At 40.9% G+C, this 15,534-nt stretch overlaps 1 protein-coding gene across 23 annotated transcripts in view; it reads right to left on the bottom strand.

Moving 5' to 3' along the window:
- TCF12 (transcription factor 12) overlaps nt 1–15,534 on the bottom strand; it is a 159,947-nt gene that overhangs the window by 9,095 nt on the left and 135,318 nt on the right. For 12 of the 23 annotated variants that reach the window (XM_065076967.1, XM_065076968.1, XM_065076969.1 and 9 more), the window contains 4 exons: nt 12,747–12,825; nt 8,038–8,111; nt 7,054–7,125; nt 6,144–6,350 (listed from right to left, as the gene is read on the bottom strand). In XM_065076967.1, the coding sequence (XP_064933039.1) occupies nt 6,144–6,350; nt 7,054–7,125; nt 8,038–8,111; nt 12,747–12,825 (432 nt within the window). The remainder of the gene's footprint in view (nt 1–6,143; nt 6,351–7,053; nt 7,126–8,037; nt 8,112–12,746; nt 12,826–15,534) is intronic. The other 11 variants (XM_065076970.1, XM_065076972.1, XM_065076978.1 and 8 more) reach the window with 1 other exon arrangement.

Here is a 15,534-nt window from a genome sequence, read left to right as displayed (position 1 = left end):
TATTTAGTTTAGACCCATTCCAGAATCTCATCACACAAAAATAACCGAGGCATCTATCTATTCTTACCACCGCTCTCAGTATTTTCTAGTCTACTTCTTCATAATCTATCACAATTCCATTTCTAAGCAGCGAGCACTGAGATGAAGAATTTTTAAAAAAATTCCAATTTTCCATAAACTTGAATTAATGATACTTATGTAAAATAGCGATGAGTGCACATATCTAGCTTGAAGGGGCGAATTTGTTAACAAACTGCTGCTCTGTACAGAATACTGTTACCCGTGCAAACCTTTGAAACAAGAAAAGGTAAATATACACTGCCACTGCCTGCATTTGAATGCTCTGCAACGCAAATAATTTAAAGCTTTTCATTCCTAAAGACACAAAAGTCTTCTAAATATTTATAATATAGCCAACATAATACAATTAAACTGTTTAAAAACTGAACAAAGATGAGGGATTCTACTATTGGTATAGTTACAAAAATTGGCTACAGATGAAGCTTTTTATTGGAACAGTAGCAAACATGTCAACTAGAAGATTAAGCCTTTAATTAAATAGGTTTATTGCCTGGAGTTACACATGAGAACCACTGTTTTTCAATAAATCCTTCAATCCTAGTAAACTGCTGAGCTTTGAATCCCTCTAGAGTAATTAATGCAGCTTTTACCTTTCATGTCTTACTATGGGTTTTACCCAGAGAGAGATAAATACCCTTATGCAAGTTTATCCTTTGTTTAATATACACTCGCTCCTGTAAGCCAACACGCAGGAACAAGAAAGGAAAGGGGGGGAACCCCCGACAACCCACAACTCTTATTAGGTCATCCCGGGCTGCTATTTGTATCTATTGTTCTGCAGAAAATCCCCTCTTGTACACTGCGGAATATCCGTTGCTATTTGAAGTATATTTTATCTTCCTTTGTGTCTAACAGGCTTTGTTGGTGAGAAGTTCTACCACAGGCACAGTCACCTCGGCTCTTGCGAGCGTTGTGGATTTGCCGGGGTCTTTCAGTCTACAAGACAAAACTCTTCACAAAGGGAACGTGAAACTCATTCTCCACACTGCACTTCCAAAAACAAGCCCTTCCCTCATTCTGCCCCGCTGGTTGTGTGTTTTATTTGATTCTTCTGGTCATGCTTACTCCTGACACATGAGGGTGCTTTTATTCAAGCTACAGACTATTAATCACTTCAGGACCAGGTTTGTTACAAAACCCACTTCTTAAAAAAGGCAAAAATTTCTTAAAGCTGTGTAAAAACGGAGCAGCTGCCAGAACCCTGGCGACTTCTAAACCTAGAACTAATCTAAAAGTGACAGATCAGCAAATCAGTTCTGATAAAGGTAGAAAACAGATTAGAAATAAAAACTAAGTTCAAGTCCATGTTCCAGTCCTTTGAAACAGGCTTAAAAATTCAAAGCATGTAATTTAGATTAACAAGATTTATACAGAAATCCTAAGAGCTAATACGTTACAACACTGACCACAACATGAATTTTTATCTCTGATCTATGATGTCCTAGAGAATCCGAAAAAGGCAAACAAAAAAACCCCCAAACCAGACGACTTGCTGCAATTCACTGTATCCCACACTAAGGCCAGGAGCTCTGTTTCCTTTAAACACAACTTATCGGTGACTGCTCCAAGGGACCAAATTGGATCTTTAGTATCTTAAAACACTGAGCTCAGAAAACTTGGTTTGCTTTTCTTTCCCTCCACTCCCACTTCACAGAGAAAGAGGCTCTCCCCATCTGCATTTCAATGGAGCACAACCTTGGGATTCCTTTTAGATCTTCTGAAAGGCATTTTACACCATCAGCTCTGGCGCCTTCGGAACAAACAAGCTTGTGACATGTTTTATTACTTTTATTTTTAAGTAATTCTCTCTCAGCCAAATGACTTCCCAGCGCTGAGGGCGGCGGGGCGGTGCGTGTCCAGCGCCGCGGGCAGAGACCTCCGTGCAGCCCCACAGCTTCTCCTCGGGCGCTCGCAGCTGCCAGGACACTTCACCCCGCGGGTGCTGCGGACACTCCGCTACGAACGCTTGTGAGGCACCTGCAGCAAACCCGCGGGAGCGGCACGGAACGCGCCCCGCGCCGGGCGCGCTCCACCCTCACCACGTCGCGCAAACCCCTTTGTCCCCCGCCCGGGACACCCGCGGGGGCGGGGCGGGGCGCGCCTCATTTGCATACAGCTGGGCGCCCCGCCCCCCGCGCGCGGGCCCGCCCCGCCCCCGGCGCTCAGCACCGGCCGCCCCGGAGCCAGCGCCCCCGGCACCAGCCGGGAGACAAAGGGAGCGCGGGGCCCGCAGCGCACGGCACGCACCGGCCACACGGGGTACGAAATCAGAGGGGCCATGAGCACGGACACCGGGTTAGTTTGGAAAACGTTTAAATCACTCACCTTTGCGTGTTTTCTCTATGCAACGGCAATCTAATATATATTCAGGATTCTCAGCAAATCAAAGTGATAAATCAGTAAAATCACAGTTTGAGGAGGACAGCAGTCCTGTATATAAGACTTGTTGTGTATAAGATGTTGTAATTTACCAGGTGAACTGCACTTATCTCTATGCGTTTCACGAAAGGTTTGCACATAGGACAGTCTGCGGCCACTCTCTGACTCAGAAGTTTACAAAAAATGAGTACAGAACCTATTTCAGTTGATTTAAGTGATAACATTTGGGATCTGAAACCAGAAAACCAGTCAAATACTTTTGGCAACTAAATAAAAACTGGACAAAACGTGGCAACCGCTGAGACGCCAGTGCAGGTGGGAGAGCGAGCGACCCGTGGGGACAGGGCCAGCTCCGTCCCGCTAACGCTGCGGCTGCAGCTCACGCTTCAGCTTTGCAATAAAAGCTTTTGAGAACTTGGGGAAAAAAAGAAGTAATCAGTCTTTGTTCATATTTGCTATAGGACTTATCTAAGCATATTAAAAACACAGGCACGTTTCAAGCCATACTAGCCGGTCAATTTGGCAGTGGCCATTAACATCATTTTAACTAGGGTGAGCATAATTAAGACAATGAAAAGAGCTTTAGAAGCAAGAACTGTGCAGTGTGGACAGCTCAAAGTCATTCAGTGGGAGCACAGTCTCGGCAGAGAAAGGCGCTGACCGGCCGGGCCGGGCGCGAGAGCTCAGGCTGGTGCTGGCGAAGCAGCTTCAGCCGCGCAGACACCGCCGGGCAGGTGGGGATCACCCGTTTGCTTTGGTTCCTGTTATACCTGCAAGAAACCCTGCGACTTAAGGATCGAGTTTCATCCTTAACTGAGTTTCCAGGCCTTTTATTTATTTATTTTTAATCAATTCAGGCTGTTCTTTTTCCATTGTATTATAATGACAAATAAAAAGCAGCTTGAATAAGAACAAAAAGAGTATTACTTCTTAACTTTTCAATAATACATGAAATAAAATACAAATCAACTTCAAAGGCCACTTAGCAGATACTTGGTGAGTTTGAGATATTAAAAATCTATTTGAATAAGTCTAATGGCCAGCCCAGCTAAAAAGAAAACAAGACCATTTGGAGAGAGCAGGAAATGAAGTCAACTAGAGTTTTAAAATAAATCTGGCTCAAAAATTAAGCAAATGTTAAAATGAAACCATGTCTGGTTACACTAATTACATAAAAAGGAGTTAAATTACTCATTTCCTAGCTCCTTCTGCCAATATCATCTTCTTCAAGAGAAATTCAATTTATTTCTTTTCTATTTTTTTCCCCAAAGAACAGAAATGTTTGGTATAAAGATCCTGCTGCCCTCGACAAGGAAGTTTCATTTAGTGCTGAATCCCAGTGAGCATTTCCTGACCAAAAACCCCTACGATCACGTTAAACAAAACCAGGCAAACAGCCTTATCAATGTTGACATTGCTCACTATGTAAGCCAATACTAATTGTTTTCTCAAAATTGATCAGGGGTCCTCTAAAGCAAAGTATTTTTGATTTCTGAACAACATCTAGATCCTATAGTTCAGATTGTGTGTCAAATTCTCTGCTCTCCTGCATTTGCTATTTCCAGAAAAACAAATAGTAAGTACCATTTTAAACTAATTGATCATTGAATACTGTAAGATTTACAGCTCATCCTTGGGTTACTGCAACACGTCGTCACTACCAAACCCCTCAGCTCCCACTGGAGCCAGATGTGCCAACCTCTGCTCTGTGCCTGTTTCAGGACCCCAGCCTAAGTCACGCTGAGCTCCTGCAATCGCAAGCGATGTCAAAGGGCGCCCTGTGGGACCGGCCGGGCCGCGGCAGGACGCCTGCGGGGGAGCCAGTTATTCTGATGTAACAAAATTAAGGTTAATCCAACAAATCCTTTAGCTGACTCACTTTTCAAGCCAAAACTGACCTGCAGGCTCGTTTCACCCAGCAAGGATGAAATATATAAGCAAATACTTTTTTCATTTTCCTGATCTAAGTTTGGTTCTAACAGACAGCAAGTATCCTGCGATCAAAACTGCAGGTCAATCATCAGATGACAAAACAAGTCTATTCTACGTTTAAGTTTCACAACTACATTAAACTACAGCAGGTCAAGGAACCTTCATTCATTTTGGAGAGAAATTTTCCACTGTTGCCTATTTTAATCAAAACTGAGTTGATCCAATATTTATCATAGCTTCGAGATTTTTATGTACATTTTGGCACTATCTGGCTTGGCAGTATTGGAAAGTTCCCCAAGTCACCTAGAGAACAACACTGTCACTGCAACTTCAGTCTCTCACTTTACCCCACAACATTAAGACCTAGGAAAGAAGTTTTATTTTGTATGACTAAATTTCAGGCTGCCCCAGACCACTGTAAAACGTTCCCTTTAACCACATTCTTTAAATATGAAATATGAGGCAGTATTAAAAAAATTCTAAAGTATTTTTGCATCACTTCCTTCATTACTAAAAGTAACTGTGAACTTGTGTAGAAACCTGAAGCTGGATCTGCATTTGGAAGGCCCCCCCTCCCCAAGAGCCCCCAGACACACGCAGCCTGTAGAGAGTAACCAGGTCTTTTTGATGTTTACTGCAGTGGTTCTGAAATTAATAAAAATGGATGTGTGACGTGCAAATGGGAGAGCCTGGAACTAATTCTGCTTTATAGAATACAAACCCTTCAGCAATTGGGGTACCTAATTATTTTGATGATAGGTGAAATTTTGCCTTGATCACACAGTGCCCAGCTGTGAATCTGTTTTATAACAGAAAATTTCACAGCGTGTAACTGGTCTTTAAAATTATGCTGTAAACATGCAAACACATGGCACCACTAAAATAAGCATGTTTTAAAAAGCACTTTTTCCTTTAAGCTCTTTTGAGAACAGAGGAATGAAAAGGAAGAAAAAGGGAAGTGAGCAACGCTACAAATAGATTTCGTTTACTGGATAATGCTTTTAACATATTCCTGAGCTATGAAAAGCTTGACTACGTTTTTTCAGAACAGTTCACATTTTTGAAGAAACTAGACGAGATGGACTGAATTATTTCACTCTTCTTGGGGATTAATGTAAAAGTTGTTTCCTCTTCATTGTTACTCGCACTACAGCTGTGCTCAAACTCCTTTTCATTTAGAAAAAAAGTTTAAACGTTGAGCCTGCGCACACTATGGTTCCACATTCCAACAGCTTCCTCCCAGTCCTCTGCCAGCATCTGCTATTGAAGACTAGTTCCAATTTACAATAAACAGCTTTTCCAGACCAGAACACTTGAAATTCAGTCCTTCTTGACTGCTTTTCCCATTCAATCTCCCTATTCACCATTTCAAGGAGAAAACTGTTCTGCCAATTATTACACATCTGGAAAAAATGCATGTATAAGCTGAAATGCTCTCAGCAGAAAGTTTCAGCTTTCTGCATATGGTCACAGCAGGATTTTATGGGCCACTGACCAGGCCAAAGTCTAAGTTTTCCCATCTTCCTCCTCCCCCTCATTTCTGCCCACCCCCACCCCAACCCTCTAATTGGAAACCCACAGCAGGTGCAAGTTCTCTGCCATCTTTTCCTCCGCAAGGATCTCGAGCAGTTTCTTCCTGATTAATATTAATCTTACAGTCCAGTTTTAACTCCCTGGGCTCTACGACAATTTAAACACATCAGCTGTAATTGCTTTGCATAAATGTACACACGTCTGAAAAATATCCTTACCATTGATGCTTGTCTGGTGGCTGTTACAAGGCTGGATGCTCCATAATTTGAGTTCAGGCTTCCAATTGGCCCATTGTGGGATGGTCCCAGTAAACTGTGTATGTCTCCGTGGCCACCGGAGAGGCTCGTTGAAGGCCCCACGGCGTGATTCCGTAGTACATGGATGGCATCATCGAGTCTGTCCAGGCGATCCTCCATTCGAGACTGCTGTTGGGGTTAAGCGGGACAGGAACAGCCGTTACCAAGCAGATCTGCAGCCTCATCCTACCGTAACAGCTTCTACCTCCGAGATATTAAAGACAGAAGGTGAAATGCGGTATCGAAAGACTTTGAGAGCACCTACCAGCACTACAAACAAACAGGAAAAAGAAGATATCTGGAGATTTTGCTTGAGATAGCACTCATTCCACAAATAGGTGGCAGCTTTTGAAGTGAAGCTTATTATAAGGTTAATGTTACTTAGCTTCTATTACATGGCATGAACAAGAAAAAAGGAAGTGCTACAAAATAAGCTCTCTAACACAGGACAAGAGAGAATGATGAGAAAGTTGGCCTCACCACATTGGTAACAATTAAGAGAGGCAGAGGCTTTTTGAGAACCTGTATTACAAAAAAATTGGGCCAAACTTTACCATTTTCTAAATTGGATCTTTAAACAGACTAGGTATTTCAGAAATAAAAGCGAGTTCTGTATGCTACTGCAGAAAAGTCTTTAAATTACTTTTCTTTAAAAAAGGACCAAAAAACCCCAAAGCAAAACCAATTCTGATGCTGCAGCTCTCTAGAAAATGAAATAGCAGAGTGTTGGGAGTCAGAGGATGGGTCATACACTACACTACATTTTTAATGGGAAATCTGAAGGAAGCATTAATTGAAACACAAAAAGGCACCATCTAAAGTGAAATAGTACCTCACAGACATCCTTTAAGAAGGACATTGCATCTTGCAAATGCTCGTGAAGTTGCTGTTCAACTCGATTTTTCTGGCAAAGTCAAGACAGAACAGGAAGCAAAGCACAGGTTAAGATTAATTCAAAAAAGAGGTGAGGAAACAGCTGATGTGCATGTCAGCAATAAATTGTTAGTGAAGTTAATGCAACAGAGATCTGATTATATTAAGATAAGAAAAGGCCAATATTTCACACTGCAGTTAGGACTCTAAGATGTACATATCAATCATATTTAATTGCAAAAATACTGAAGAAAACTGATTTAACTTAAATTCATTCTTGTTAGACAGAAAAAATGAAATCACATCTGTGGAAACTGGAAATATTAACAGGTAATCAAAACCTTCCCGCAATTTTTTCCCCTTCTGGATGCTGTATCAGGAATTTAAGAAAGAAGTCAGTAAATTAAATGCTCTGCTGAATATCCGAAAGAAGAAAATTTACAGTGCTGTAGATTATTTCCTATGTGTTTTTCTGTAAAACATTTCATTAATTAATAAATGAACATTCCCCAGTGACAAATAATAACTACAAATAAAAAATATTAATACTTTACTGACAGTGTAACGCGAACAGGCCCAAGAGACTAGCACTGCGGGGAGAGAGGGGGAAGGACAAGCAAATGCGAAGGCATGAAGTCTTTATCTTTTCTCCAGACTGAACTTTAGATAAGAATTAGCTATGGATTTGTGAAAAGGTACCAGAATCTCATAACAGCGCTTTAGCACCAGCTGTCCTCAGCACAGAAGCCTGATGCCCGAGGAACAGATGGTGAAAGACACACCCTGCACGTCTTATATTGTTCCGCTGAACAGGCCATTTGTTAGCGAAGAATTCATTTGTAATGCTATCCTACTGTTCGCTTTAATGAGATGCAGGATTTACACAAAACCAAGCCTTCAACCCTGAAGTAAAAAGCACTGTGTTGCTTTCAACAGTTCTTACCAAGGAGTGCAGAGAGTTTTCATAGTTGGGAGATGAGGGGGCTTGTCCTCCACTCCTAGACCACTGACTGGCACCTGTCAAAATCGTCCAGGTTAACGCACGGATTTATGCAGTGTAAGTGGGAAGCAGAGACACAGTATTTCTCAACATAATTAAACCAACACATTCTGCACACAGGTAAGCTAACATGGGTACACAAAGGAGGACAAATTCCTTCATTCTGCCTTACTGAGGGATAATTTTTATATCCTGGCATCTGTCGGGTTAGACATGTTATCAATGACAAAGCAGCAACATCTTCAAAGTGCTTCAACATCAAAAAAGTGGCCTAAACGCACACGCACCGTATCTGAAACACCTCCCTTCTGCCAGCGTCACCATAACAAGATTGCGGAATTCTTTCTTCTTCAGATTACGTTCGGTATGTGTAGGTATATCTTTAACAGTGTTAAAATATACAGCAAACATATTTAAAGAAATCAAACAGACACTGAAACGAGGGTAACTGGACAACAATTCTTACGACACCTCTCTTCTAAGTAAGATCTAGGTTTTAAGTCTTCTAAAACCTTTCTTTATCTTGTCTAGTTCTACGCTGTATCGTTTTAGATTATAATGCATTCCAAGTTTATTAAAGACGAGTTACTCCCATTTGTTTTTTTTCAGATATATTTAAGGTAAATTGGCAGATAAAGAATCATTGACTATGCAAGAAATCAACAATTATATCCATATTACTTATATACTGCAAATTCAAATACATATCCATTCTAATGACATAAATACACCTAATTACTATGTAAAATTTAGAAATAATTAGATGTGAAATGCAATAACTAATAAAGCAGTACTTTAAAAAAAAAAAGCCTGAAGTACTACAACATGTATTTTTCTCACCAACTAATAATGCATTTTTTATAAAGATACTACATGAATTCTATGTCCATTAGAGACAGCTTCCTTTCAGCCATACAAATGTAATAATAAAGCAATTACATTAATAAATTATGGACATACAATCCAAAGCAGCTCATTAAAGGAAGAGCCTGTGGGCTTGTTCCTTCAATAAGAGCCAGAGCTGCATGTCTGGAAAACTGGGAAAAGGTTTAATAACATTACAGAGCCTTTGTTCAGAGAGCTGCAAGTAGTTATCTTTTAAAGAAAGGGTTTTATTTAACAAAAAGAGTACAGCTTGCATAGCTATTAAAATACCTAAATATTTCCTTTCTAATTAAAAAAAACAATAAACCATTTCAAATTTCATAAAAGCCCAGAGCTGCCGTAACTGTGCAGCATTTCTCTTTAAAAATATAACGACATTACCGAGTAAGTTCATAATTACCAGTTTTCACTTCACACAGCTAGTCTGGGTCTGGATTTGTAGTCTCCCTCCACATTATTCTCATTCCTGAATCTGGGAATAATGCTTGGAGTTCCACTTATTTTTGCAAAGAATTAATGCAACAACTTCAGAATATTTTGGCTCAGTGTAATGTTCTAATTTTTAGCTGGTCAAACCTCAATTTGTAGAGACAAGACCATATTCAAGGGCTTAACGAGCGCTCACTACTAAGAGGACTGAGTGTACTACTTCCTACGGCAAAGCATCAGCTGAATATTAAGCAGAGAGGAACCGGTTACAGAAAAGTGGGGAGAGAAAACTCAACTCCTTCTCTCAACCGAGCAACCCGCCTGCAATCTGCAGTTTTTGATCACACCTCTGGTAACGCTCGTGCTCTTCCCGAGCGGTGCCTGCGCAGGTTGCCAGATGGCACCGGTTCCCTGCTCGCCTCCTCCCGCTCCCCCTCCTCCAAGTTCGCGCATGAAATCCACCCATTATGTTAAAAAGCATCCTGGCACCACAAGCCCTGCAATTAACAACTGCAGCTTTTAGTGCAGCACCAACACAGCGGCATGAAAAAACAAATAAGCCAGGCAAGTGTCAGGATTTACAGGGGTCACCGGCAGTAATCACTGGAGTATTGTTCTTCCTCTCGGAGTCTCCCCAGCACTAATCCCCCGGCTGCCCGTCCAAGCACGCACTCGTACCGCGGTCAGCAGAGGGCTGGTGCTGCATCCTCAGAACCCACCCAACCCTCTGAACCACGCTGATCCTGGGAGAAGGATTCTTAAAATACCAGGGCTCCCGCCATTCGGATCTGTAGATAAACTTCACATACGTATACACAATCATTAGCACGAAGCTAAGCTCTGGGCTTGTTTATGTACAATTAGAAATTAAGTGAGGGCAGGGAGGATGAGACACACTATTGTCTCATGATACTTGGGGGTTTTCATCATGTTGTTCTCAAAGCTTTTACTTAATTTAATAAAGAAATTTCCTTAGTCCTTATGCAGTAACAGAACAGCCAAACACGAGCTCATATACTTAAGCGTCTCCTGAAGTGACTCTCTCTCAATGCTTTAAATGACAAATAGAGTGGTCCTACTGTAATTTACAATTAAAGGATAGGTAAATTATGACTTAGTTAAATATAGAATAGTGCGAATGCTAAATAAACAAAGAACTAACTGCCAACGAGGAAAATCACAATGAAGGCTAAAAGTCTCCAAAATATATTATTTTAGTATACATAAAACATTTGTTTTATCTGCAATAACTTTTTGGGTCAGGACAGAAAATGGCTACCAGGAGTATAAAATAGCAATAAATATACTAGTAACTACTTTACATTGTGCTTCACTGTGTTCTTAGTGACTCATCTGGGAATAAAGATAAAAGTCCCGATTCATAAATGAAGGTAATTAACTACTGGAGCAATTTACCAAAGGCTTGATAAATTCTGTATCACCGGAATTAAAGGAGGTGAGGTGGGAGGGTATAATTGTAAAGCAGATGCCAAGTTTGCGCCTGAGAGGGATTTCCACATCACTTGCTTGTATGTACCACTGTCTTAGCCATCAGAATCCAGAATAAGGAACACAAAGAGCAAATTCTGCAGAGTTTCACATTTGATATAGGTTTCAACAGACAAAGGCATCAACGGCAAAGAGAAAAGCCAAATTTTAGGGACTTGAAATTTGTATTTTAAAGCTAGAAATTATCTGGCGCTTTCACGCTGTGCTGGTCTTGGCTGGGATAAAGTTAATTTTCTTCGTAGCAGCAAGCATGGGGCTGTGTTTTGGATGTGTGCTGCAAACAGCCTTGCTAACACAGGGATGTTTTAGTTACTGCTGAGCAGGGCTCACACACAGCCAAGGCCTCCTCTGCTCCTCAGTCCCACCAGCCAGTGGGCTGGGGGTGCACTAACAGTTGGGAGGGGACACAGTGGGACAGCTGACCCCAACCGACCGCAGGCATATTCCACACCATCTGATGTCATGCTCAGCAACACAAATCTGGGGGAAAGAGGAGAAAGGGGGGACATTCAGAGCGATGGTGTTTGACTTCCCAAGTAATCGCTACATGTGATGGAGCCCGGCTGTCCTGGAGATGGCTGAACACCTGCCTGCCCATGGGAAGCGGTGGATGAATCCCTGGATTTGCTTTGCTTGTGTGCACGGCTTTTGTTTTACCTATGAAACAGCCTTTATCTCACTTTTACTCTTTTGAGTCTCTCCCCCATCCCAGTGTGGGGAGGGAGCAAGTGTCCAGTAAACATGAGTGAAGTACAGGTGATGAAAGTTTTCAAAGTGACACACTATATACAGATATGCATGTTCACGCACATACACGAATGCATTTTACATGTAATAACTTTACTAATTTGTTCATCTAGATTACAAAAGTGTTCAGCTAAGCTCATTCTGTACACCTTTCAATATAAGTTAATCATTTTATAAAAAGCAAAACACCCTTGCAAAAAAGTGACCAACAGCCAGAAGTCTGCAAGAATGTATTAATCAACAGAGAACGGGAGAACAGACTGCTGTATAAACGTTAAATAATTTAACAAATTGCACTATCGGAAAGAACAGGGTTAAAGTTACATCATCTTGCTTGTAATTCCAGTTCTTTGTTAAACAACAAATTTAAGTCAATGGAGCTTTCACAGTCCCCTCTATATGGAGAACAGCTGTTCAACTTTTACTAGACAGCTGAGGCCACAGTGTCTGTGAAAGCTGCACTACCCACTAATAGCAGCAGGCAGCTGCCCACAGCTCATCTCCACGCTGGAATGCTGCTGCCCACATCCACACTACAAACACACAAAGCACAGGTGACAGAGGTGGCTCCAATACAGCGCATTCAGTTTGAAAAATGCCAGAAATTCTTCTGCCACAGAATGAAAGCATTCATGAAAGATATGAATGAAAAGCTATCCTCTGTAAAAATTGGACAGTCTCATAGTCTACTATATTTTCATTAGAGGGAACACACATCTGCTGTGTTTGTCACTAAAAGCTGCTGCAGAGTTCTAACATATAGCTTTAAAAAAACCAAACAAATCACTCTTATTTCTCTCCAACGGTACGGATCTTTATAGCTGTGATAGTATATGGTCATTTGATGTTTTCAAAGATTATTTTAATAAGCTAATTTTCAACGCCAGTTGCCAGGATTTAAGTGAATGCTCATAACAAAATATTTAACAATCTGGATTTATACATCTGGGTTTAGTACAATGGAAAAATAAACAAAACACAGAAGTAATTATGCAAGCAAGCTACTGCTGATTTCACTGTGATTCCAAACAGGATGTTTTCAAAACAACAAACAAGTTATTGACAAATGGCTGGGCCTGTACCTGTAAGAGGCGATGGTGATCCAACTGGTGTTGACGGATTCGATGGAAAACTACTGCTGGTATGATCAGGAGAATAAATCTACCAACAGACAAAAGAGATTGTGTATCAATAAACATCATAACACACAGTAAAAAAACAGCTATCCTTAATCCTTTTAAGTGTCCCTCTTGGTGCTGGATTGATTAAAAAAATACATAACAATTTGATCCTTCAATCACAGCTCTGATTTATTACACTTAATGCTCTAAAATGTCCAGAGAACTTTCATTTTCCAGCCACTGTCAAAATAAGCACAGCCTGTATTTGATAGCGACACAAGTTCAAAGCGATCTCCCCTTAACAGTAGCAGAAATTACAGCCTTTTTTACCATTGAAGGGGAGTGCTATATGCAAGAATTAACAGTACACCAATAATTATAATAAACAAAACTTCAGGAAAACGCAGAGGAATAACTACTTCCCAAACTTCAGAGACAGAACAGATTTTAGCACTCAACGTATGTTATCTTCTAAAAATTAATCCTTCACAAGAGAAAAATATCAAGCCAGCAGTCAGCTCTAGTTACTATTGGTACCTATTAAACAAAAACCATTTGAGATTTTGTTGCTCTTGCTATGTATTGCAGCACATACCATTTTTCTTCCTCCTCCTTACACCAATTGCTCCCATAAGATATTAAACCTCAACTTGCAACAATTCACTCCTTGCTATTAATCTAATTTAAAAGTATTGATGAACAACACAAGAAATAATGCTTAAAGCTTTAATTAAAACTTAAAATTTCAAGATTGTTGGAAAAACTAATTTTGTGAAGGGAACTGAATAGGTTTAGAGGCTGACTATGGACTTCAGAACGTATTTTCACAGGTCACCAATTCAAACCTGTTTTACTTGAGCAGAGACCAGGGTTTGTCAGTCATCAGATGGTGGTTAAACACCCTTCACCGGCAGTGTGCGGTGGGTGTCTCCTCACAATATGCCACCTCAGCACTTACACTGACAATAAACTGGCACTTGGTAAAGCTGCCTACTCTGTTTTTTGAATGGACAAAACCACGACCCCATAGACCACATGCTCCTTCCTGGCCTGTCACACTTTTTCACTAGAAAAGCCCATCAGTTCCCTAATGGACATGCCTCCTCCTTTTCATACATGCTAGAAAGAAAATATATTTAAAAGAACAAGCCATCTCAGAGCACTGTAGGAAATTCATGCATTGTGCACAAGTATCAAAATAAATCTTGGGTGTCAGTGTGGGAACTGTAGAGAGTTCCAGCCAGAGAAGATACTGAAAACTAAAATGATGTCAGAACAAAGGCCACGAAGTTTCCTCTGAAACTGGTTGTCTACCACCACTCTACCTGCTGGCTTTATTTGCTGTATTTTATAAGAGAGAAAACCTACATTATACCAAAGCCCCAAGTGAAAGACGAGGTCAGAATCCATTCTGCATGCAGTCCCTGGCCGCTGTGCTGTTAAATGACCAATGATGAACAACCCTGACACCTTCTGCCAGGCTTAAACGGTAACATGACTCATTTTACTGCAACAAATGAGGCTCCTCCTCCTATCAGTCATGGTCCATTCCAATCAGCGGGGTGCCAATATGCCAGGGTCTAATGAAAAGGCTCTTAGACAAAAGCTGCACAATTGAGAGCCTGCAGAGCCAAACCTCGGAGCTGTTAGTCCAATTTTTTAAACACTACAGTGTACATTTCAGTTAGGCTTTGTTATGTTAATGTTATTGAGTCTAAAGCAACAAAGAAACTTAATTCATGAATTACTTTTAGAAGTCAACTTCCCTACATTTTCTCTTCTTTTGTGAGCGGACCAGCGGCTATTTAACTACGAGACCGTACAAAGGCCTTTACCCTGGTTCTGAGGTAGGAATCAAAACATAAGTTATCACAAAGAGGTCTGATATAATCAACAAAGTTAAACAGTCCTCCTGTTTGATCTCCTCTAAATTAAAGACCAAGTGTTTTGATTTGGCATTAGGCAATGAAATAAACCAGATGTTTCTCCTGCCATATAACCCTCCATGGGCACAATCTTAAAGGGTTATTGTTTGGCAAATGTTCAGGGAAACACATTAGAAATGGCACGAATACCCAGATTTTCTATTCTTTCTATCTATACTAGTTCATTATCCAAACTAATGCATAATCCACAGGGCTTTGGGAACTTTGTGTAAATACTTTCATGTACAATTCTCTTTCTTGCCTACCCTGAGATTAAGACCACAATTATCCAGGCTTAAACCTAAAATAAAAGAACCTTTGCAAATGTATTATCTGGCCTTACATGTTTAATCACATACTATTCTGTACGGTCCTTAATACCTAAACTGAAGAACAAATGTCGTATCCTCTGATGTTGCGCACATGAAAGGCCTATTGTGAGATGTACATCAACAGAATTTTAGAACTAGAAATTCCTCTCAACAGTTGCAGTGCTAGCATTTAAAACCCAAGCAGAAAGGCATACAGCGATGTCCTTGGTGGGGGGAGGAGGGAAAAGTCAAGGCAATCGCAGTATTTAAACAAAACTTTGTTCAAACAGAAAAATATTGCTGTTTCACTAGCCATCAGAAGTGGCGTGCAGCAGCTTCACCTGCCGGAGAGCCGGCTCCCTCCTCCCCGCGCCCCGCGAGCGCGAGAAGGGTGCGCGGGGGAAGCAGATGGATGAGGCGAGGGATTTGAAGTGTGCAGACTATGGCATGCACTGATAGAGCAGATGGAATGCATCACCATCAGCTATGACAGAAATGATTTATGGAATGACC

Source organism: Columba livia, chromosome 11, assembly GCF_036013475.1.
Source record: "Columba livia isolate bColLiv1 breed racing homer chromosome 11, bColLiv1.pat.W.v2, whole genome shotgun sequence".
Lineage (NCBI taxonomy): Eukaryota > Metazoa > Chordata > Aves > Columbiformes > Columbidae > Columba > Columba livia.
This window is presented reverse-complemented; position numbering and strand designations above follow the sequence as displayed.